Source organism: Cucurbita pepo, chromosome LG02 (assembly GCF_002806865.2).
Source record: "Cucurbita pepo subsp. pepo cultivar mu-cu-16 chromosome LG02, ASM280686v2, whole genome shotgun sequence".
In the NCBI taxonomy this organism is placed as follows: Eukaryota; Viridiplantae; Streptophyta; class Magnoliopsida; order Cucurbitales; family Cucurbitaceae; genus Cucurbita; species Cucurbita pepo.
The window spans coordinates 287,342-309,329 of record NC_036639.1 but is presented as its reverse complement, the minus strand read 5'-3'; the positions used below and the strand labels follow the sequence as shown (position 1 = coordinate 309,329).

Sequence of the window (21,988 nt, the reverse complement as noted above, 5' to 3'; positions counted from 1 at the left end):
AAAAAAAAAAAAAAAAAAAAAAAAAAAAAAAAAAAAAAAAAAAAAAAAAAAAAAACAAACAAACAAAATGAGTCTATTTCTCACTAATTTTTTTTTTTAAGATAAATGTAATTAGTTTTATATTTTTAAAATCAAAATTATATGGTCAATTTTGTTAACTTTAGTCTCAATTTCAAATTTTTTTCGTAACACTGATATTTTGAAATTAGATGTTTATTTTTAATTTATATTAAATTATAAATCTAATACACTCATGTTTATTTCTTTTTTAAAAATATGAGAATATTCATTTTACTTATAAGATTCTTGGATTTAATATCATTTTTATATAATAATAAAATTTATTTTAAAAAACGACCAAAAGACAGCATAAAGTTTTGAAATAATAATTATTATTTATTTGTTTGGAAATTATTATATGAATGTCGTTTTTTTTTAATATTTAGTGAAATAACAAATGAAATTGGTTAGAAAATTACGGTCCATTCATACTTTGTCAAGAACATGTGAATCGACCTTCGCACCCGTTGCCTCTCACTTTCTGGTAAATGCACAACAATTTATTTAACAGATACTTTATTTTTTATGTTTTTTATGTGTACTCGAAGGTCGTGCCTGTTTTTATTAGATGTGAAATGACTAAAATACCCCAATAATTATTTAATATTATTTTAAATTAATATTTAAACTCATCACTAACATATTCCTTATTTACTAATCTTATAATTATAGTACGAGTTAGTTTGATAAGATTACACGATTAAATATATATATATATATATATATATATATATTATTAAATTCGAAATAATTAACTCCCTATTTTAAGGGAAACACCCTCAACCAATTTTGGTTCCGGCTCCAATTATTATTTATTTATATATATTAGAAGATATATTTGAATTTTATTAAAGAAAAGGGATATATTGAAATTTGTTCGGACCCATCTTCACATGTGAACTAAGTCTATAGTTAATATCGATACCACAAATATTTGATAAATATTTCAACCAAAAAAAAAAAAAAAAAAAAAAAAATTAGGAAGCTTCACCAATTTTAAGGTTAATATTATTATATTCTTTAAATGTCTGTATCTTCACTTATTTATAAGTTTACTAGTCTAATTAATGTAAATATTATATTAATAATAAAAATATTAACTTATTAGAAAATATATTTATTTATTTAGTAAAATATTGTCATAGGTATATTTATTTTTATAAAATATGTCAAATAAAGATGTAAACTTCTAATTTAATTCAAAATATTTTTATTTTTATAATATGGATATTTTAATCTTATAGTAAGTAAATAATTAGATTTAAAAATAAGTAAGTTTCACACTTAATTTCTAACGAATTTCCCGGTTGTTCATCTGATTGGACGCCTATAAAAGGAAGGATCATTTAGTCTGTCCACACAACAATTTTTTTTCTCTCTCTCTCTCTCTCTCTCTCTCTCTCTCTATCTCTCTGGTTCACTGTCAATGGCGCAAACGACGCCGAATCACACACAGACGGTCTCCGGTTGGGCAGCTCACGATTCTTCCGGCAAGATCACACCGTACACTTTCAAACGCAGGTGCGTAACACAGAGCCATCTCCTTTTCTTGTCTCNTTTTTTTTTTTTTTTTTTTTTTTTTTTTCCGGCGATCGGATGGGAAGGGACGACGGTAACCGCTACTGGTTTCTGCAGAGAGAATGGTCCAGACGACGTGACGATAGAGATTTTGTACTGTGGGATATGCCATACCGATCTTCACTATGCCAAAAACGAGTGGGGCATCACCATGTATCCTGTAGTTCCCGGGTACTGTAACAGCCTCTGTTTCTCTTCTCGGTCATTTTCTCATACACTTTGTCTACTTCTTTGAAATTGCATCCATGCAATGAATTAAATGAATTAAAACGATTAAATTCACCGAAGCATTATAACCTCTCGTCTGTCATTTGCTCAAACACCTTGTCTGCTACTTTGAAGTTGCAATCATATAACAATCCATTAAATTTATGCTAAGCCATTAGTTTAAGCTTTAAAATTATCTAATTATAAGTAATGTCATTTCTTCATCCATCAAGAGTGGAGCTAGAAAATTTCGGAAGGGAGAAAATATTTACATTCTAACTTTATATATATGTTTGAAACAGTAGATAACAACTTTAAAATCTTAAACTAACCATAAGATATACATCAAGCTCTTACACTCAAGTTTTTGAGTTGAATGGTAATTCAAAGTCTTAAAGAAATGAAACTAACTTAGATTCTGATCTCTATGTTCTTATCCTTCAGGCACGAGATGACAGGTGTGATTTCGAAGGTGGGAAGCAACGTGAAGAAGTTCAAAATAGGAGACAGAGTGGGAGTGGGATGTATAGCCGCTTCGTGTTTGAGCTGTGAGTTCTGCCAAGATTCACAAGAGAATTACTGTGAAAAATTGCAGTTTACATACAATGGAATCTTCTGGGATGGGAGCATAACTTATGGCGGATACTCCAAAATGTTTGTTTCAGATCAGAGGTGAGTTTTTTTTACATATGTGCAAAATCTGCAAGGTGTTTGTGAAAATATCTGAATGAAAAAGAAAACATGTATATAGGTACGTGGTGCACATCCCGGAGAGCCTGCCGATGGACGCTGCGGCGCCGTTGCTGTGCGCTGGGATTACAGTGTTCACGCCCATGAAAGACATGGATCTGATCCACTCACCGAGGAAGAAGGTGGGAGTGGTGGGTCTTGGTGGGCTTGGCCACATAGCTGTCAAATTTGGGAAGGCGTTTGGCCACCATGTGACTGTCATCAGCACCTCCGCTTCCAAGGAGAAAGAAGCTAAAGAACGCCTTGGCGCCGACGAGTTCATAGTCAGTAAAGATCCTCAACAAATGCAGGTGACTTACAATATGCAGAAAAAAAAAATCCCTATTAAATAATTATCAAAAGTGAATTCAAATGTGATAAGAACAACCATAGGCTTATTTACTTTTTTGTTGAATTGCAGAGGCACAGGAGGACGTTGGATTTTGTATTGGACACAGTGTCGGCACAGCATTGTATTGGACCAATCTTGGAACTGCTAAAAGTGAATGGGACATTGTCCATTGTGGGGGCCCCAGACAAGCCCATTCAACTGCCCTCCTTCCCTTTAATCTTTGGTATTCCAACCCCTAAACGCACAACACAAATTTTAGCTCAAAGATATTCATACTACTTGTTCATTACTTCTACTAAATATTCCTTGAACTTTGAACTTGGCAGGAAAAAGGACTGTGAAAGGAAGCATTATAGGTGGAATACAAGAAACTCAGGAAATGATGGATTTGTGTGGGAAGTACAACATCACTAGTGATATTGAGGTGGTAAAGCCGGACGACATCAACCGTGCTATGGAACGTCTCACTAAGAACGATGTTCGATATCGATTCGTCATTGATATTGCCCAACATAATACTAAGTTGTAATATCCACAACTTATTCAATATTGATGTAAGTTTATGACCGTTTATTGCACGATTATAAAATTGGTAGTTGGGAATGGTGGATCCAACTGCTTCTTTTATATATATATATATATATATATATATATATATATATATATTATGTGGTTTGGTTGGCTTTTGAATGTTTAAATTATTCCACTTTTAATGAATAAATTTATTTTATTTTGTCAAGATTTGTCAAGATTGTATAAGTTCGGAATTGGTAGGAGGGGAAAAGTTCAAACGTTTCAACATCAAGTGGGGTGAATAAAAGTAAATTAAGAAGTTGGGAATTAGAAAAGGATTTTAATTCAATTATTGTAGAAATTATATATATATATATATAAAGGGACCAAATATGGTGGAAGAGCTTTGGCAATTGGTTCTTCCATCTGAGTATTTAGATAGAAAAATAACCGATAAGATTTAGAAAGTGACTTCATACCTTTTTTAAGTTATGAACAAAAATAATAAGATAAGAGATGGAAACTTCTCCATCTGTATTTATGAGGAAAGTGGGCCCATACTCTACCGTGTATTTCAAATTTGATAATTGGAATTTGAATTTGCAGTGTATAAAATTAAACACACTAATCTTCAATTATTTTTCTATGTTTAAGAATTCAATTTGATTGTTGATTAGTCTATAGAGTTTGAAATTGACTTACTAATTGATTTAGTTGAATAATGCAGTGATAATTAATATAAGCAAACTAGACTTTAATTATATGCATTTTTTTTTAAATTAAATTAAATAGAAACCAATTTCATATTTAAAAAATCAATTAAAAATCAATTTTAAACTTCAAGAAAAATATAAAGAATCAAATAGAAAACTAAATTCAAATCTCAAAATAAAAAAGTGTGTTAGGTTTGAAAATTTATTATTGGCCAAACTGAGAGTGAGATAAAATGTTGTGAGCTAAGCTTGTATTCTTGTCTATTCATTAAAAGTCATACAATTTCCTCTTTTTAATTATTATTATTATTTTTTAATGTATATCCAGCGGTTGCCATAAGAGATTATTGTGACACCTCACTTAATAATAATATTTTTTAAATAAAAGGGATAGGTTTAGGGTGGAGCATTCCCAGTTTCGAATATTATCAACACACCTGTCATCCATTTTAGTGAATATCACGAAAATAGACCAAACAAAATACACGTCCACCAGTGGTCCTAACATTTCTTTTATTAAAAAAAAATATATTTATTTAATTACATTAAAAAACAGCGAACGACATTTGAGCCCGTGGTTCGGATATTATCAGAGGTGAAAAAAGAAAGTGTAATAGAGAACTCAAAATGTGGCCAAGTAACGAAAAGGAGAGGAGGAGAGAGAGGTGAAAGACAAGAATATCCTAAGAACTCAAATAAAAGAATAATACAGTGTGTCCGGCCAAGAGTTTCTTTTTTAAAAAAATACTAAAATACAAACGTCAAAGCAGCAGCAGCAGCAGCTCACCTAAGTCTACAAGAAAACGAGTCGCCACCCTCACATGGCGGCTCTTTCAAACACTTCTTCCATCTAACTACCATTCCAAAGGGCAAAAATAAAAGAAGTCAAATTCCTACTCTGTTATAATATAGTTGTCCCTTGCAACTACCAACTAAAAGAAGAGAGAATCCTAATGATAATATTGCATATAATTAAGATTTTAACCTTTAACCACCTCATGCGGCAGCTTGGATCGGTCCCCCATTAGTCCTGAAACCACGGCCCCTTCCACGAAAACCCCCCCTTCCACGTCCACGCCCTGAAAATGTAAACAATTCCGAAGTGAACACGAGCTCCAAGGAAAGGGAATAGTTGAAATATAAGGCTGAATAAAACCCTTTGCGGCTTTAATTCAATACAAAAAGTATTGACCAAAACCTGCATATCCCAGCTAAATAGCCCAATCAAAGATCAATTAAATATAAGCCATACTGAACAAGGAAATAAGAAAATACCACGTCCTTGAGCTGGTAAGTCTTGGTTGTATCCTCCATCTTGCTGTAAATCATACTGAGGACCATTGTATCCTCCTCTTCCACGGCCACGGAAATTACCACCACTCCTCCCTCGACCCCTCCCTCTTACATTTCCGCCCCTATTACGGTCCCAATCTCCATCATCATATTCATTTGTCACATAGCCATTGCCTGGGGGTCCTAAAACAAGTACAATTTAACCATAAAAACAAACTGTTACGGGGGCATATTCACTCACAATCATGCAAGAAACTGAATGAATAACAAAATTCCAATTCCCATATTTGGCACTGCAAGTCTGTCACTAACCATAAAAGCCATTACCTTCCATACACAATGACATGACAAAGGGCTAAAGAAAGACTGATAAATGAAATCAAATGCTACACACCTCTACCCCGGGCTCTTCCTCTGCCATTACGGCCCCGTTCTCTACCTCGTCCCGGACCCTGATCATGAGGTGAACCTTCTGCAGTATACGAAAACAACAGTGTCCAATATGCAATACAATAAGTCCAATAATCAAAATAATAATATGATAAGACATGTCAGTACCTCCCTCGTAGTCGTACTCCACATAAGTTTTCACCAGCTCAGCAGGAAGTGGAGGCTGGTACCTGAGGTAATAGTTACGTGTGAGAAAATTGTTTATTTGTCGAAAAGCATTTAACAATTATGAGATGTAGAAGACTAACAAATCTGAAGAATCTTAAATAAAGTCTTCAGAAATTTTTTAAATTATTAGTAATAATCATTCAATCCACAGACCCTACGTAAGCAAAACCCTGCATATCTGACATATTATAATACATGAATCTGAGAGAGAAATTGAACTTAAGGTCTTGTTCATGTTTAATGCCATAGACCATCAGATAATAAATAAAATGAGGATATCTTCATATAAGTTCAACAGTCTCAAATTTATTTAAAATGAGACACCTTAAAAGCAAGTAAGGACTCACCCCACAGAAGATGTATTTAATTCTTTCTTTGAAAGTGTTATCACAATCATCGAGACATGCCTTGTTGTTTCCAATCTGTAACAACAATCAAATAACTCTATGAAACAAAGCTCAAAGCAAGAAAATTTTCCACATGTTGAAAGACTCGTGTCATTGAAATAATGAATATGGTATTATAAAGTAAGAGGCTAGATTGAATAATCTTCACATGACTAGTGTTTAAAATTATCTTACGGAAGAAGGCCTTCCTCCAAGGGCTCCCATGTATCAGTGATGTCTGTGGAGCCAATTGAGGTATTCTGATGAAGACCTACAATTCGCCTCTGCATTTATCAACCGAAACACTATCAGGCCCAATCTCAAAAGTATCAAGTGGTTCAGCATCAGCAACTCAAACTATTACAGCAAACCTTTATTAGTTCCACGATGGTTACAGTCTTGTTTATAGCCCTTCCCATAGCCTTGAAAACAATTTCATTGGAACCCTTTTCCTGCAAAATGTATGGAAAAGGGTATGATATATACAATGGATTTAACTAACAAAATGTCAAATTAATGAAAATTCTTATCATCAATAAATGTAATATAATACACATAATACCATGCATTTCATTTAAAACAAGGAGTAATCAGCATAAAAATGAAGGAGTACGCCATATTCTCATTCTCTCTTCAGAAAACAAAATTGACTTGCACGTAGCACAAATACAACAAGAATTTGCAATTTATCCCTTATTATGTTTACCCATGCATTAAAAAAAAACGGAACAGCAATTAAAGATTTATGACCTAAATGCCTAAAAGACCTACTGCCATTGAATCGTGCAAAAGATAAACAAGAACACTACTGATTAGAAACACAGAATTTGATATTTTAGGTCAGCAACCCCCTAGAGCCATACATAAAATGAAAGCACTATGAATTTTGATAAAACTAATAGGCATATTGCATGATTCGTGACAATGAACTTTCGAATTTGTTCCACTAGCTAGCGCCAATCAATGAGAGCAGGGGAGGGCATATACTACAGAGACTCATAATTTTGTACATAAGATAGTGAAAATAAGATGACAATTCTTTGTGCCAAAACAGCTCGTTGATGATGCCAACACAATTTATTGTTATTAACACTACGAATTATATGCAGAACCCACAATTTGTTAATTCCATACTAAGACGACATTTTACAGTAAAAAACTCAAAGCACGTATTAAGAGATTTAGAAAGACAATTAACCCCAGCAAATAAGCCAAACATATGGAGAGAAACCTGAAGTAGGGTCATGGCATATGTGATATAGTTGCGCATCCTTCCCTGGCTTGTAATCCGAATCTCATTCTCGTCAATCGGAGTCTCAGCCCTTGGCTTCTCAACTCTGTGGTACCGATCCATCTGCGCAGCCAAGACAGTTATCCGATTTTACAGATGCAAACGAAATCAGTAATCTCCCACTGCTCCAACCCACAAAACAAACAAAGATACGAACATTGAACAGCATCGAAACATCCTAGAGTAAAGAATGAAAAGCTACGAACCAGAAAGAGAAGTAAAATACAGAAAACGAAAGAGAAAGTGCAGAGGGCGATGAAAGTCGTCTCCAAACACAAGCAAAATGAAGCATACTTGAAGCTATGAGGTTCGATCTGAGGACTTACAGCGATTGAAAGTAGGATTATCCGCTCCACAAACGAGAGCCCTCTTCTACGGCTTGTTTCTTCTGTTACGCCCTAAATCACCAGCACTGGTGTTTCGCCCTTTATATAGTAGCGGCACTATTGCGAAAACTACCCTAACCGACTACTTCACCCGGTCCTATCAAGTTCTCGCTGATTTTCTCTTCTAATATTTCTTTTATTTTCCAAAATATTTATTTAAATATATAATAAATTTTAAACCTCAGCTTTCGTCAAGTTCATAATTTATATTAATTGAGTTACCATAATGACAATTTAAACAATAATTAAAATTTATAATAAACTTTTCAATTTTGAATTTTGAATATTTTACTCAATTAATTTATTCAAATTCATATTAAATTTGTTAGATAGAAATTAAAATTCAAAGGTATATTTAAGTAATTTTGAATATCTCTATACATTGCTATAAAAGCTTAAGTTAATTTAATCTATTATATTTGTCACGTGTGAATTTGGTCTAATAGATTTAGAACACAGGCTGGTGTGATTCGACTGTGTTGTCACATAAGACCTACAAAGTAGGTGCGATGAATATTTAACTTAATAATCTAGAGTAAAGTTGGAAAAATAATTGATAGACTAAAAAAACGAAAAAGTCAGCCACATTCATAGGCTCGACCCTCTAATCATTGGAGGTGTGTTTCTTAGGCATGGAATTGAGGCTATGTTAAAAGTCTACCCGGAATGGTTAGAAAAACAAAATGGCCTATGGAAAAATCAAATATCTTTTTTTAGAAAAAAGAACTATAATTTTTCAACCAATTTGATTTTTTTGGTTTTGTTTATAGAAAGAAACTTTGAAATCAAATGAATTATATCGTAGGGGGCTACAAAAGTAAATTAAAATATAGACTAAGTTTTAATTTGATTTTGATTTTGAAAGTTCACATTCGTGGGCCAATTCCTACCTTAGGCCCACAGGCTAGCCCACCAAAACCCAAATAAGGCCCACGAATAACAAGAACGCAAAGCACGCCCATCAAGGCCTGAATACCGAGCCGAGGGTGCCAATAATGAAGACAACTAAAATTTGGTATCTTATTAGTCTAAGGCCGTAATTGGATTAAAATTATAAAACGAACACTTTAATATAAAACTGGGAAGAAATAAATAAAAAGTAAATCCAAATGGATGAAACCAACATGGAATTTGTGAAATTGAAACAAAGAACAAATCCAAATCACATGAATAATTTAACAACGGCAAAATTAAATTATCATAAAAACCATTCACCAAACAATCCACAGTAGACGAATAATAGTGGGCTATAAAACAATGGCCTCCAGTGAGTGACCATCAGTCCATGGCCTTTGGTAGGAGAAGCCACTGAAAATCTCAGGCACGGCGTGCAGCGGATTACGATAAGTCAAGGGATCCCGTACTAGCCCCTTTTTGTTGGACCACAAAAGAAATTGCCGCAAGGACAAGTGTGCGATTTCAACCTCATCAATCACCAATGACTGTGAACAGCAGAAAGTACCTTCAAGCGGGATGCAATTTGAAATCCTCCGTTCGTTCCTGACACAGAATGGAGCATTTTAATTTTAAAAATATAAACATTCTTGAAGAATGTGTAAACAAAAAGCATGCTCGGATTAACGACATTATCCATTAAAAGGCACACTTCGCAGACTCGGTTAGGCCGCAAAGTTTCCTATTCGAAGTTTGGAAGCAAAATAAGTGAAATGAAATGTGTAGCGGCTAAATGCTGAGAGAAGGAAGCGTAAAAAACAAGGGGAAGCATGCCACTAAGAAAAGCATAACCAAAACGTCCACAAGCGTTCACAGAATGCCAAACAGAAAGGCAACAGTCTTGAGCTACGTATTCAAAACATCCTAACTAAAGCCTCGCGAATCCTAAGAGCCTACAAGCAATGTTGCGAGATCGAAAGAAAGAACTGCGGGTTAAGTTAGGCAAGACGCAGAAAGTTAGGCTTCCACGACAGCGCTTTCTTTCGCTGGTGTAGCGATGATCCAGTTGAATCCGAATGGATCCTTCAGCTTAGCAACGCGACGGCCGACGTATGAGCCATCGCCTTCTGAAATCTCAGACTCTTCAACAGCTCCAGCACTCACGGCCTTGGATACAGCGGCTATAATATCCTCCGTTTCCAAGAACAGCACAACTCTTGATTCGAATACTTTCTCGCTGAAAACAAAATAAGAAAAAAAATCAGAAACGATAGGTATGCTACGATCGGAATATCACAGAATCGAACCAGACGCCATGCAAAGAAAACGATTAACAAGCTGCTAGATGACATAGAATAAGAGACATGCAGATACCGAAGCAAACGTATGAAATGTCGCTTAAGCATCAGATAAACTCAAGGAAAAAACAGAGCTCCATGAGCTTGAGCAGATCTTTCAAAGGGACCATTGAAGAGTAGACAAAAAAAAAAAACACAACTCAGAAATGGGGAAAGCAGACAAAAACAACAAACAAATGTAATACAGACTGGTTGATCAGTTCTATCAAAGAAACGAACGTAGAAAGAAAGCAGGAGAAAACGAGAGAGACTCACTCAGGAGCAGAAGCGTCGAGCACATCAGAGACGAGGAACGAGAAGTTAGAAAGGCTGAGCTCGGCGGAAAGGATAGCCGGAGCTTCTTGCTCAGCCTTGCGTTTCGGATGCACAGTACGACTAACCTCTTCCGCGCCGAATGCAGCCTTGTAAAACACGACGGCATCAGCGGCCTTCGGCACCTCCACGAGAAGCTGCGGCTTAAGAGCCTTGAAACTCAAGGTCTTCTCAGCTCCTCCTCCATTCTGAGACTCGGATTGCGCCATTGAAGCGGAAGATTGAAGAACAAGAGAAACAACCAAAGAATGAAGGAAGAAAAATGGAAGAAAACCCTGAGAGAGAGAAAACAAAAAGAGAAGACAGTAATGGCGTGAGGGACTACAATCGGTTACTGAGNAAAAAGTTAAAGCGGGAACTGGATGGAACGGGCAAAATCGAGGAGTTTCGTTTCAAAAAGTCCCTTTATTTCATGTAATTTACGATTTGTACCCCTGTCCTACTGCTCTTGATATGACCGCTGTACAAATCGTTGTAAGAACTTGTTTTCATCTCTGTAAATATATTTTTTAGGAGAAAATATAATATATATTTAATTCTTCTTTAAGCAGCTTAACTTTTATCCATTATATTTAAGATAATTACATGTACTTAAATCTATTTTATTTTTATCACGTCAGATTTTTAAATTAATTTTTGTTTTATAATAAATCTTAATAATTATCCTTAAATAAATGATTTTATCAAAATTATATACTTTAAATTTTAAAATAAACGCCATACTTGGTAGTTTATAAACCATTTAATAGAAGAAAAAAAATAACAAAATGAAAATGAAAATAATTCGAATAAATCCAAAATTTGGGGTCGAAGTTATACGGAATTGAAGCCCATTTATATTCCATGGCCCAGCTTCAATGGTCTAGAAGGCCCATTTCCAACCTGCAAGTCCATTTATATTCCATGGCCCATTGCCAACTTCAATGGTCTTAAAGGCCCAATACGATGGTCTCCAGATTGTTGGGCCGAAAGTCCATTTACGAAGAACTTTAAAACTAAGAATTGCACAAAACAACTCTATACGATTATAAAAGGGCTTATAATTAGTTTTTTATTTTTTTTTTCATTTTAATCCATGATTTTGGTGAACAGCCATATATCATATTATTAGCAGGACTTCAAATGGTAAAAGTCATATATCATATTATTAGCAGGACTTCAAATGGTAAAAGTCTATCTAAAATGAAAGCATGTACAGGGTTTTAGAACGGATATGTAATCGTGGACAATACGTCTTATAGAAGCAATAACTGGATACTCGTCATGCGGCCATAAGCAACGGGAGAATATTATTAAATTAAACAAATATATAGTACACTACAGACGGAATGATGCCGAAGAGCAACCCAGAGGCGAAAGCAAAGCACAGAATAAAGAACCCACGGCGGCAAAGAAGGTAATAATCATTTTGCTCGCTTCCAACCTCCGTTCATAAAATCCTCATACCCAGAAGAACAACAACAACAACAACACCGAAAAGATTTCTGCATTTCTTTCTTCCCTTTCCGCCATGGGCCTCTGGTTCACCAGAATCCGCGACATTCCAATCGCCTCCTTCAACTACGGCTCCGACTCGAACCCCCAAAGCCCTCAAAAGCCGCAATCAATTCCCTCTAACAAGTCCGTTCCGCCGTCGCAGATTGGACCCATCACCGGCCGCCCCTACATCAACATAACCACAATCTACGACCTCCACAAGGAGCTCGGTCGAGGCCAGTTCGGGACTACTTATCTCTGCACCGAGCGGGCCACTGGGCGCAAATATGCTTGCAAGACGATTTCCAGAAGAAAAATGGTGAATCCCGATGATATAGAGGATGTGAGAAGGGAGATCTTGATTCTTCAGCATTTGACTGGCCAACCCAACATCGTGGAGTTCAAGGGCGCGTATGAAGATGAGGAAAATTTGCATCTCATCATGGAGCTCTGTTCCGGCGGAGAGCTTTTCGATCGGATCATCAAGAAAGAAAGTTACTCGGAGAGGGAAGCGGCGTCCATTTGTAAACAGATATTGAATGTGGTTCATGAGTGTCATTTTATGGGGGTTATGCACAGAGATTTGAAGCCTGAGAACTTCCTCATGGTCAGTGAAGACGACGATTCGCCCATTAAGGCTACGGATTTTGGACTCTCCGTTTTCATCGAAGAAGGTAACTCAGTTTTCGATTATGCCTTCATGTTGCATTTATTTTGCTTGGGAATGAATTGAACTGTGATCTCTTAAGCTAATGGAGTTCTTCTTGGATTCAAATAAATGGCATATTCAACTATTAACCCCTGAGGGGTACATTGAAACTCACTGTTCACCAAGTCAACGTAGAGAGTCTGGTCAACCAAGTTGACCACTTCATGAAGCACTGAAGGCTAGCAACATGAACCCTGAATCCTATTTTTTTTTTTTTTTTTTTTTTTTTCTTGAAGTTGAGAAGACCGTAGTTACTAACATGGTATCAGAGTCATGCCCTTAACTTAACCTTGAACAAAGAAGTTGTTAGCCTTGAAAGTGTAGTCAAAAGTGACTCTAGGTATCAAAACAAATGGTGTAATTTGTTTGAGGGCACTAGAGAAAGGATTCGAGCCTTGATTAAGGGGAGGTTGTTCAAAGACTCCATAAGCCTCAAGAGAGGCTCTATGGTATACTTTGTTGGAAGGCAGTATTGTTAGGAGGGAGTTCTACATTAGCTAAGTAAGGGGATAATCATGGGTTTATAAGTAAGAAATACATCTCCATTGGTATGACGCATTTTGTGAAACCAAAAGTAAAGTCATAAGAGCTTATGTTCAAAATGAACAATATCATAACATTGTCGAGGATCATGGTTCCTAACAGGCTTGTTAACAGCTTTTGTTTGAATGAAAATGGTTTGTCAGGCAAAACATACAAAGACATAGTTGGAAGTGCATATTATATTGCCCCTGAGGTTCTGCAGCGGAATTATGGGAAGGAGATTGATATATGGAGTGCTGGAGTTATTCTCTACCTTATCCTATGCGGAGAGCCTCCGTTTTGTGGTCGTAAGTAAATTCCTTGGCACGATTTAAAATTTAAGGCCTCGTTTGTTAACGATTTCATTTTTCGTATTCTGCCTTCAAGACTAGACTTGTTAGCTTATAGTTGGTTTCGTTTTAGTATTCGCCTTAAAAACGAGTATCTATTCTAGACTTAGAACCGAGCTAACGAGTTAAGTATTGTACCCTTATGATTGGAGTTTAATGGAGTTGGTTTTGTTTTCTTCTAATGATTTTGATGTTTGAATTCCATTAGAGACTGAGGATGACATATTAAAAGCAGTTTTGAGTGGCAACCTGGAAATGGAAGACGCTCCATGGCCTTCCATATCCCCTTCTGCCAAGGATCTTGTCTCTAAAATGTTGAGAAGAGACCCGAAGGAGCGGATCACCGCTGCAGAAGCGCTCGGTAAGATATTAGTTATTTAGATAGCACATGACATATCAAAATCACTCTCGAACATGCTTTAAAACTAATTCTCTCATTGATGGACCAGAACATCCTTGGTTAAAGATCGAGGGCAAGGCCTCCAGCAAGCCGATCGATAGCGCGGTGCTCGTTAGAATGAAGCAATTCAGAGCAATGAACAAGTTTAAGCAGCTTGCTCTCAAAGTATATTACATATTTTTACATAATTTACATTTACCTTTTGTATGATCTCTGTATTAGAAATATGCAATGTTGTTGGTAGGTAATGGCAGAAAACCTTTCAGAAGAAGAATTAAAAGGTCTGAAACAAATGTTCAAGAACATAGACACCGATAGAAGTGGTGCCATCACATTAGAAGAGCTGAAAACCGGTTTGTCGAGGCTCGGTTCGAGGCTTTCCGAACACGAAATAAAGCAACTAATGGATGCGGTAAGAACCAAAAATCTGTCTTCTGTTCATGCATTGCCTATTAATCCTAATACATGAACAAGTTACATTTCTGCTCGGTTAGGCTGATGTGGACCGAAGCGGGATGATCGACTATGGCGAGTTTATTACTGCAACGATGCATCGACATAAGCTTGAGAAGGAAGATAACATATACAAGACCTTCCAGTTCTTTGACGTAGATAAAAGCGGGTTAGTAATGAAGAATTGATAACCTCTTGCATTGGGAAGGTGATATTGATGCACAAAATGCTCATACTTTCTTTCAGATTTATCACAAGAGATGAGGTCAAACAAGCCATGATTCAGTATAAAATGGGAGATGAAGACACCATAGATGAAATTCTCGATGACATTGATATCGATGGAGTACGCTTCACTCTAATAACTATCTTGTTTTTAGTTTTATATTTTTAAAAATGGTGCTTGTTTCGTCGCAATTTCTTTATTATTCAAAACGAAGATAATTTTATATCGATGGAGTACGCTTCACTCTAATAACTCTTTTTTTTTTTTTCTTTGTTTCAGGATGGAAAAATCAATTTCGATGAGTTTGTAAACATGATGACCAAAGGGACAATGGAACCAAAAATTAACTAAATTACAGTTTATTATTATTATTATGTATAGATAATTAATTAGATAAGCAAAGTCAATAACGTCCCTTATACAGTTAAGTTTTCCGTTGTTCAATATTTATCAAATATATTTTAATGAATTGTTAATTTGGATTTTAAGGAAGAAGAAATACAATTTTTACCCTTAAAATTATATGTATATAATATAGTATCATTTTTAAAAAAATATATATGAAAATATTTTCTCACAGATCTTCACATGAGGAATTAAATGAAATTGTTGTTTGCAGTAAAACTTGAGCAAATTTGAAATATTTATTTTTAAACAGAAGGAGAATTTTTTAGAAATTTAGAAATTAGGGCAATCAATTTTACGGTAGATCTGTGAGTTGTGAGGTTGAAGGTTCGCTGCAAAACCCTGCAAAAACCCAACGCCAAGCCGAGTGTCTGTGCAGCCGGAGCGGACTGAAACCTCAACGGAGAAGAATCCAGTAATGGCTCTGTTCAAATCGAAGCCAAATCTTCCACCCTTTCTGTCTTCTCTCTCGCCGTTCTTACAGAATCACCGTTTATTTTCATCTTCCACTTCAATTTCCGAGTCTCAACTTCAAGACAACGACGCGAGCAATACTACTCCGAAAGCCTCAAAGCCTGTCCTCTTACCGGAAGAAATCCAGGCCGCCGATAAATTCCTTTCCCTAATTAAGGAATACTATCGAAGAAATCCCAGTCCCGATCCCACTCCACCAAGCCCTAACTTCACCATTTCTGCTCTCTCCAACGAACTATCCCAAATCTCACCTGTCCAGGTCGTCTCTCCGGCCGTCGTTCGTTACGTCATCGAGAAATCTGGTGGCGTCCGCCATGGCATCCCCTTCCTCCAAGCCCTCGCGTTCTTCAACTGGGCGACGGCAAGCGAGACGTTCGAGCACTCTGCACAGCCCTACAACGAGATGATTGACCTAGCCGGTAAGGTGAAACAATTCGGATTAGCGTGGCATTTGATTGATCTGATGAAAGCTAGAAATGTTGAAATTACTGTTGAAACCTTCTCGATTCTTGTCCGGCGGTATGTGAGGGCTGGATTGGCGGCGGAGGCGGTTCATGCGTTTAATCGCATGGAGGACTACGGCTGCAATCCTGACAAGATTGCTTTCACAATTGTTATCAGCATTCTGTGCAAGAAGAGAAGGGCAACTGAAGCCCAGTCATTTTTTGACAATCTGAAACATAAATTTGAACCTGATGTTATTGTTTACACTAACCTGGTCCATGGCTGGTGTCGGGCCGGTGATATATCAGAGGCCGAGAGGGTGTTTAAAGAGATGAAGATGGCAGGTATTAGCCCTAATGTTTATACTTACAGCATTGTGATTGATGCATTGTGTAGATGTGGCCAAATTACTCGTGCCCATGATGTTTTCTCTGAGATGATTGATGCTGGTTGCAATCCCAACTCAGTTACATTCAACAATCTTATAAGAGTCCACGTGAAAGCTGGTAGAACAGAGAAGGTTTTGCAAGTGTACAATCAAATGAAGAGATTGGGTTGTGCTGCTGACATAATTACTTATAACTTTCTTATTGAGACTCATTGTAAGGATGATAATCTTGGAGAGGCTACAAAGGTCCTCAACTCTATGGCTAAGAAAGGCTGTACCCCGAATGCGTCGACCTTTAATCCCATATTTAGGTGTATCGTGAAGTCGCATGATGTAAATGGTGTTCATAGGATGTTTGCTAAGATGAAGGATCTGGGTTGTAAGCCAAATACAGTGACGTACAATATCTTAATGCGGATGTTTGCAGAATCGAAATCTGCTGATATGATTTTCAAGTTGAAGAAGGAGATGGAAGAAGAAGAAGTTGAGCCTAATTTGAATACTTACCAAGTACTGATATCGTTATATTGTGGGATGGGGCATTGGAACAATGCCTACAAGTTCTTCAGGGAAATGATTGAGGAGAAATGCTTAAAGCCCAGCATGCCCATCTATGAGATGGTTCTGCAGCAGCTGCGAAAGGCAGGACAGTTGAAGAAGCATGAGGAATTGGTGGATAAGATGGTTGAGAGAGGTTTTGCCTCACGGCCCCTTTAGAGTAACTGGCTTCTTTTATACTCGAAGGTGTAGTTATGTTGGCAAAGTGTCGACCGACACAAGAAGTTAAAGCCCCATTTGATAACTATAACTATCACCCAGCAGTTTGTATGGCTGGAGTCATTGCTTTGATATTGTTAAGATCCTATGTGAATTGGCCTGAGGCTGCCACTTGCGTGGGCTGGGAGAGCTGTCTACAACAGTATTAGAAGGCAAAAGGTTCCTAGATTAGATACTTAAAATTAGGAGGGGACAAATTACAAGGGGCTGTTTGGTTCTCTTGAACCTCTTCTTAAGCTTCTTTGTTTTGTTCTCTACTAAAATGTAGACCAGGTTTTTGGAATTAAAAGATCTGTTTTTGTTATTGAAATTTTGCAAGGAATTCAATTATTGTTTTCAGAATCCAATCATTTCATCAAGACAATGTTCAACTTTGAGTATCAATATCATACTGAAGTAACAGAGATTTGAAAAGATTACTGAATAATGCCGGTGATGACAATCTTTCTTAGTTACCCTGCATATCCAACATCTCCTCTAAACGCTTCAATCTCTCTATTCCTTCACTGAGCAGAAACCTTACTTTCTGTCTCTCGTTGCAGCCGCGGTTGTTCTCCATTTCTTGTCTGATTGTATGCCTCAGTTCCTCTGTTCAAAGCAGACAATTTCAAAACTAACGAAATCCGAAATGAAACCAGGGTGAATTCAAATGACATCTGAAGATCATGACAAGAAAAATGCATAGAAAGTGGATGTTCGTCATCAAAACAATACTTCATTGTAAGATCATAATCAAAAGCTTAACCTCGAGCGTGGACAGGAGCTTTTTGAGCAGTTCTTAGAGCCTGCCTGTACAGCTTCAACACTCTTGCACGGAGAATAAATTCCTGTAAATCGAGGGGGAGAACCATGGCGAGTTCTCTTCCTGTACAACATTTCTACAATGTTAGATATAGCGGAAGAATTCGACTGTATACAAAATTCTTCCACCAGTAAAATTCAGACGTGGAGAAATTTGTAGAACAAATAATCGAAATCTCTTGGCTCTGAAGACTAGTTGGACAAAATGAATATCTTCTAGCAGAATCATATCGAACAAAAGCTAGGGCAAAACGTAAACGTAAATTTCTTCTATAATGTACGGACTTACCTAGAGGACAAATAGATGGTGCTACTACCAGTTCGTCAAGCCCACTGTGGATCAAACTGAAGTGAATTCCATTTCTGGTTCAATCTGACGTTAACTATTTCTGTTGTTCAGTTCTGAGTTCGAAGGTCATGAAGGAAGACGACGATCTGGAGAAGGACTGGAGTTGGGCCAGTGACTCCAGAAAACTGGGCTTTTCTGGGAAACGATTTAGGCTGAAGCCTGGTATTCGCCCAGTAGGACTCCAGGTTAGTAGGCCCAAAATTTTAACTGGGCTCGATGGCCCTCTTTTTCTTTTTTAATAAAATCAAAATATTGGCTTAATTTCTTTTTTCTTTTTTAATTTCAAAATCTGATTTGATTTTTGAAAGCACAGGTAAAGAATAAATAAATAAAATAATAAAAATAGTATTTATATGGTTGATTTAAACAAAAAAAACAACAAAAAAAAAGTCATATACAAAGTACAGAAATTGACTAAACCAATTCAATTTGATTGAATGGTTTCTTTCATCAGCCAACCCCCAATAATTAATGATAAAAATAAAATACTTAGATTAGATAAGGTCAGTGATTAACAAATGCAACCGAGTCAAAGATGGGAGCTCATTGATCCAAATAAAATACTCATTTACTATTAATATCGACTTTATATTAAAATTAAAAAAATACATTAATTAAATGTGACGTTACATTTGTGAATTCCGCCTACTTTCATTTAAATTCCACGTCACAATACAGACTAATTCTTCCGAATTAAGTATATATTTTTAATTATTGGCTTCTTGATTATTTAAAAAGATAAGGCCTTTGTGTAGTAGGATATTAGGAATATTCTCACTCTATACTCAATTTGTGATTTAGCATAACAATTAAAATCCATAATTTGAAATGACAGACATAAATACTTAATATTTAATAAAATGAAAAGGAAAAAAACACGGTGGAGGAATGTTTTTGTAATATATAACAATTTGAAGGTAACCGGAAAAAAAATTGCTTGGTCAGACCTTTCACGACGTTTGACCAAAGCAGCGTCGACGAACCTTTCTTAATTCTAAGTTAATTAAATGTCAACTGACAGTATATATAATCCACGCCATGAAATTGCGACTCAAAATTGAACCCAAACGCAAAATCATGAAGCTTTTTCCCAGAGTGGCCTCCGCCTTAATTTTCCACAACCCGCCGAAAAGTCCTGCCCGGGAGAACCGCCAAGTCGCCGGACGAGGGTTTTCCGGTCCAGTAAAGATCTCGACCATACCAAAAGAAGCGCAGTCCAAATCGAATAGCTCGGGATTCGAGACGCCGGAGCCAACTTCGCCGAAAGTTTCGTGCATCGGCCAAATCAAGCACAAGAAGAAGATGAAGGAAATAGCGAGGAATGCTGCTGCGGCGGCGGCGGCTAAAATTTCCCAGCCGAAAAAGCGGCATCCGCCGTCGGTGATTAAGAGAATTTTGACCGGTGGGAAAATACTCGGGAGGGCGAAATCAAACCATGTGGCGGCTCCATCGAGAAACCACCGTGGTGGTGGGAAGCCACCGCGGTTGAATCAGATGAAGCGATTCTCGAGTGGACGTGACACGTTGGCGAGTTTTGATTGGACGGCGCAGATCGTACCAGCTGACTTGGAAGGAGAGGAGACGGAGGGCGATGGGCGGAGTCCGGTGTCGGAGACAGTGTGGATCGGAGAAGACGTGGGCCCACTGCAACCCAGAAAGGAGGTGAATATATGGAAGAGAAGAACCGCCGTTCCTCCCACACCTCTTCAACTCAATTCCAGTTGATATTTCAGTTTTTTTTTCTTTTTCGTTTTGGTAATTAACGCCAAAAGAATATGTACATCTATATTTTACAAGGCCCATTTACCCATATTTCCAATTGGGCCCCAAAATTAAACAAAATGGGCCTAAAACAAAGCCCACTCAGAACAGATATAAATGTACAGATTCCTCTGTCAGTAATTCAAAATAGATAGAGAAAATGACAGAAATTAATTAAATAATTGATGGGTAGTTGTGTAATAGTGTCTTCTGTGGAGGGGAAGTCAATGCATATAAGCTATTATGTTATCATACGGAATCTTTTGATATATATATATATATTATTATTATTATATGCATGCAATTCTAATCATATAAGATGATCACAATTCTAATATTAACAAATAAATTATAATAAATATACAAACAAACCAATTAAATTTTCATTTCAATTTTAAAATGTTCTTCATTTGAATGGAACTCATCTCAAATTTATTGTAGATAAAACAAATATTTTTGAAGAGGAGAGGAACAAACCTGATCGGGAGAAACTTGAAAAGGAAAGAGTAGACTGAGATATTGACACGGCTCAATCAGATAGATTTTGAAAGTTAGATCTGAGTGAGCCGGGCCAATATCGGAGTAAACTATTTCAAAGAGAAATAGAGGAAGAGGGAGAAGAAGGAGAGGGAGGGAGAGGGATGAAAGGGGAAAATGAGAAGGTGGGCTTATGAAGAAGGGATAAAAGGGAGGGAGGAGGGAGAGTTAGGTTAGAGATTAGGTCGCATTAAAAGCGCTTTCACTCTCAAACTTCAACACAGAGCGGACCAAAGCATTGAATTCCAAATTGTTTTTCTGCATATTTTCCGTCTCCAATAAAAGGGAATGCAGACGAAATTAAATAAAAAGGGAATCCTTTCGTTGGGCAACACGCAGCGCCATAACTATTTTCAAACATATCGGTGCCCATGGCTCACACCCTGCCTGCATGCATGCCTTTGCAATAACTCCAACCCAACAACGAAACCGAATCTTCTTNTTTTTTTTTTTTTTTTTTTTTTTCTTTTTTTTATTATCTCAAATTACATTAAAAAAAAAAAACATATATATTTACTACAAATTCCTACCTTACAAAAATTACTTTAAATTGTCAATATTTTTTACCAACTATCTTTTACTGGGTTAACTTATTTAGTATAATGGTAAATTACAAGTGTCAAAACATAGGCTTTAAAATATTTAGCTAAAGTAGATATTTATGTTAACATTATATTAATATTTTGTCAAAATATATAATTATTCAAGCATATTCTAAAATAAATAAAAGAACAAAATTGAAGTTCGAGTTCATTTAAAAAAAAAAAAAAAAATCAAAGGAATTAGATATGGCGAAATAAATAAATAAAAATCAGAATCTCATGTAGACAGCGGAAGATTCAGATGAATAAAGTTGAGGCGATTATGTCATTCATTATTTAATACATATAAGTCTTGTAGACGTGAATCCTATTTGTTTTAAATAATACAATTGGAAATGCCACTTTGAATAAAGAATTGGCGTAGTATATATTTTATAATAAAGTTTGGGAAATAAACGAATAAAATAAATGACAAACTGTGCCCCCATTCTGTGGGAGAGCCAATCCAGTTTCAGGAATTTAAAAGTCGTTTGGATGAGGTTGATAAGGTGACCAGGTAAATTGTACATTGCAGCAGTTGAGGGGTTGTTTGGTCATTTACATGTACCTTCCGTCTGATTCCATTATTGTTAATATTTTAACTCAGTACCTTTAAGAGGTATGAAAGCGGCCGAAATTAGGGGA

At 36.4% G+C, this 21,988-nt stretch overlaps 7 protein-coding genes across 11 annotated transcripts; 4 read left to right on the top strand and 3 right to left on the bottom strand.

The window, feature by feature from the left end:
• Positions 1–1,420: 1,420 nt before the first annotated feature.
• LOC111789378 (probable cinnamyl alcohol dehydrogenase 6) lies at positions 1,421–3,550 on the top strand. Its single transcript, XM_023670132.1, has 6 exons — positions 1,421–1,581; positions 1,696–1,809; positions 2,290–2,517; positions 2,597–2,885; positions 2,996–3,149; positions 3,253–3,550. The coding sequence occupies exons 1-6, from the start codon at positions 1,487–1,489 to the stop codon at positions 3,453–3,455; spliced, it is 1,083 nt and encodes a 360-aa protein (XP_023525900.1). The 5' UTR covers positions 1,421–1,486; the 3' UTR covers positions 3,456–3,550.
• A 1,268-nt stretch (positions 3,551–4,818) lies between these two features.
• LOC111789248 (ribonuclease P protein subunit p25-like protein) lies at positions 4,819–8,225 on the bottom strand. 3 transcript variants are annotated; one of them, XM_023669964.1, is made up of 10 exons: positions 8,067–8,225; positions 7,681–7,803; positions 6,821–6,901; positions 6,645–6,733; positions 6,411–6,485; positions 6,004–6,065; positions 5,840–5,917; positions 5,428–5,628; positions 5,138–5,231; positions 4,819–5,006 (listed from the first exon to the last, which is right to left on the bottom strand). In XM_023669964.1, the coding sequence occupies exons 2-9, from the start codon at positions 7,801–7,803 to the stop codon at positions 5,149–5,151; spliced, it is 792 nt and encodes a 263-aa protein (XP_023525732.1). In that variant the 5' UTR covers positions 8,067–8,225; the 3' UTR covers positions 4,819–5,006; positions 5,138–5,148. The 3 variants fall into 3 exon arrangements, with proteins under 3 accessions (XP_023525732.1, XP_023525730.1, XP_023525731.1); XM_023669962.1 differs by having other exon boundaries at positions 4,819–5,231; XM_023669963.1 differs by having other exon boundaries at positions 4,819–5,231; positions 7,681–7,862; positions 8,067–8,173.
• Positions 8,226–9,828: 1,603 nt separating this feature from the next.
• Positions 9,829–11,011, bottom strand: LOC111788941 (uncharacterized protein At5g48480). The gene is made up of 2 exons (XM_023669528.1): positions 10,634–11,011; positions 9,829–10,257 (listed from the first exon to the last, which is right to left on the bottom strand). Exons 1-2 carry the CDS (start codon positions 10,897–10,899, stop codon positions 10,038–10,040), a joined length of 486 nt encoding a protein of 161 aa, XP_023525296.1. The 5' UTR covers positions 10,900–11,011; the 3' UTR covers positions 9,829–10,037.
• Positions 11,012–12,047: 1,036 nt separating this feature from the next.
• LOC111788745 (calcium-dependent protein kinase 29-like) lies at positions 12,048–15,254 on the top strand. The gene is made up of 8 exons (XM_023669219.1): positions 12,048–12,840; positions 13,562–13,705; positions 13,956–14,108; positions 14,197–14,312; positions 14,392–14,559; positions 14,642–14,769; positions 14,847–14,946; positions 15,106–15,254. The coding sequence occupies exons 1-8, from the start codon at positions 12,201–12,203 to the stop codon at positions 15,175–15,177; spliced, it is 1,521 nt and encodes a 506-aa protein (XP_023524987.1). The 5' UTR covers positions 12,048–12,200; the 3' UTR covers positions 15,178–15,254.
• A 132-nt stretch (positions 15,255–15,386) lies between these two features.
• Positions 15,387–17,661, top strand: LOC111788744 (pentatricopeptide repeat-containing protein At1g20300, mitochondrial). Its single transcript, XM_023669218.1, has one exon. The coding sequence runs from the start codon at positions 15,650–15,652 to the stop codon at positions 17,252–17,254; it is 1,605 nt and encodes a 534-aa protein (XP_023524986.1). The 5' UTR covers positions 15,387–15,649; the 3' UTR covers positions 17,255–17,661.
• On the bottom strand, positions 16,508–18,525 carry LOC111788747. Of its 3 annotated transcripts, none has more exons than XM_023669222.1 (4): positions 18,405–18,525; positions 18,060–18,179; positions 17,735–17,902; positions 16,508–16,595 (listed from the first exon to the last, which is right to left on the bottom strand). In XM_023669222.1, the coding sequence occupies exons 2-3, from the start codon at positions 18,163–18,165 to the stop codon at positions 17,763–17,765; spliced, it is 246 nt and encodes an 81-aa protein (XP_023524990.1). In that variant the 5' UTR covers positions 18,166–18,179; positions 18,405–18,525; the 3' UTR covers positions 16,508–16,595; positions 17,735–17,762. The 3 variants fall into 3 exon arrangements, with proteins under 3 accessions (XP_023524990.1, XP_023524989.1, XP_023524988.1); XM_023669221.1 differs by having other exon boundaries at positions 16,578–16,652; XM_023669220.1 differs by lacking the exon at positions 16,508–16,595 and having other exon boundaries at positions 17,625–17,902.
• Positions 18,526–19,350: 825 nt separating this feature from the next.
• On the top strand, positions 19,351–20,475 carry LOC111789074 (uncharacterized protein At1g76070-like). Its single transcript, XM_023669716.1, has one exon. The coding sequence runs from the start codon at positions 19,503–19,505 to the stop codon at positions 20,187–20,189; it is 687 nt and encodes a 228-aa protein (XP_023525484.1). The 5' UTR covers positions 19,351–19,502; the 3' UTR covers positions 20,190–20,475.
• The last annotated feature ends 1,513 nt before the right edge of the window (positions 20,476–21,988 follow it).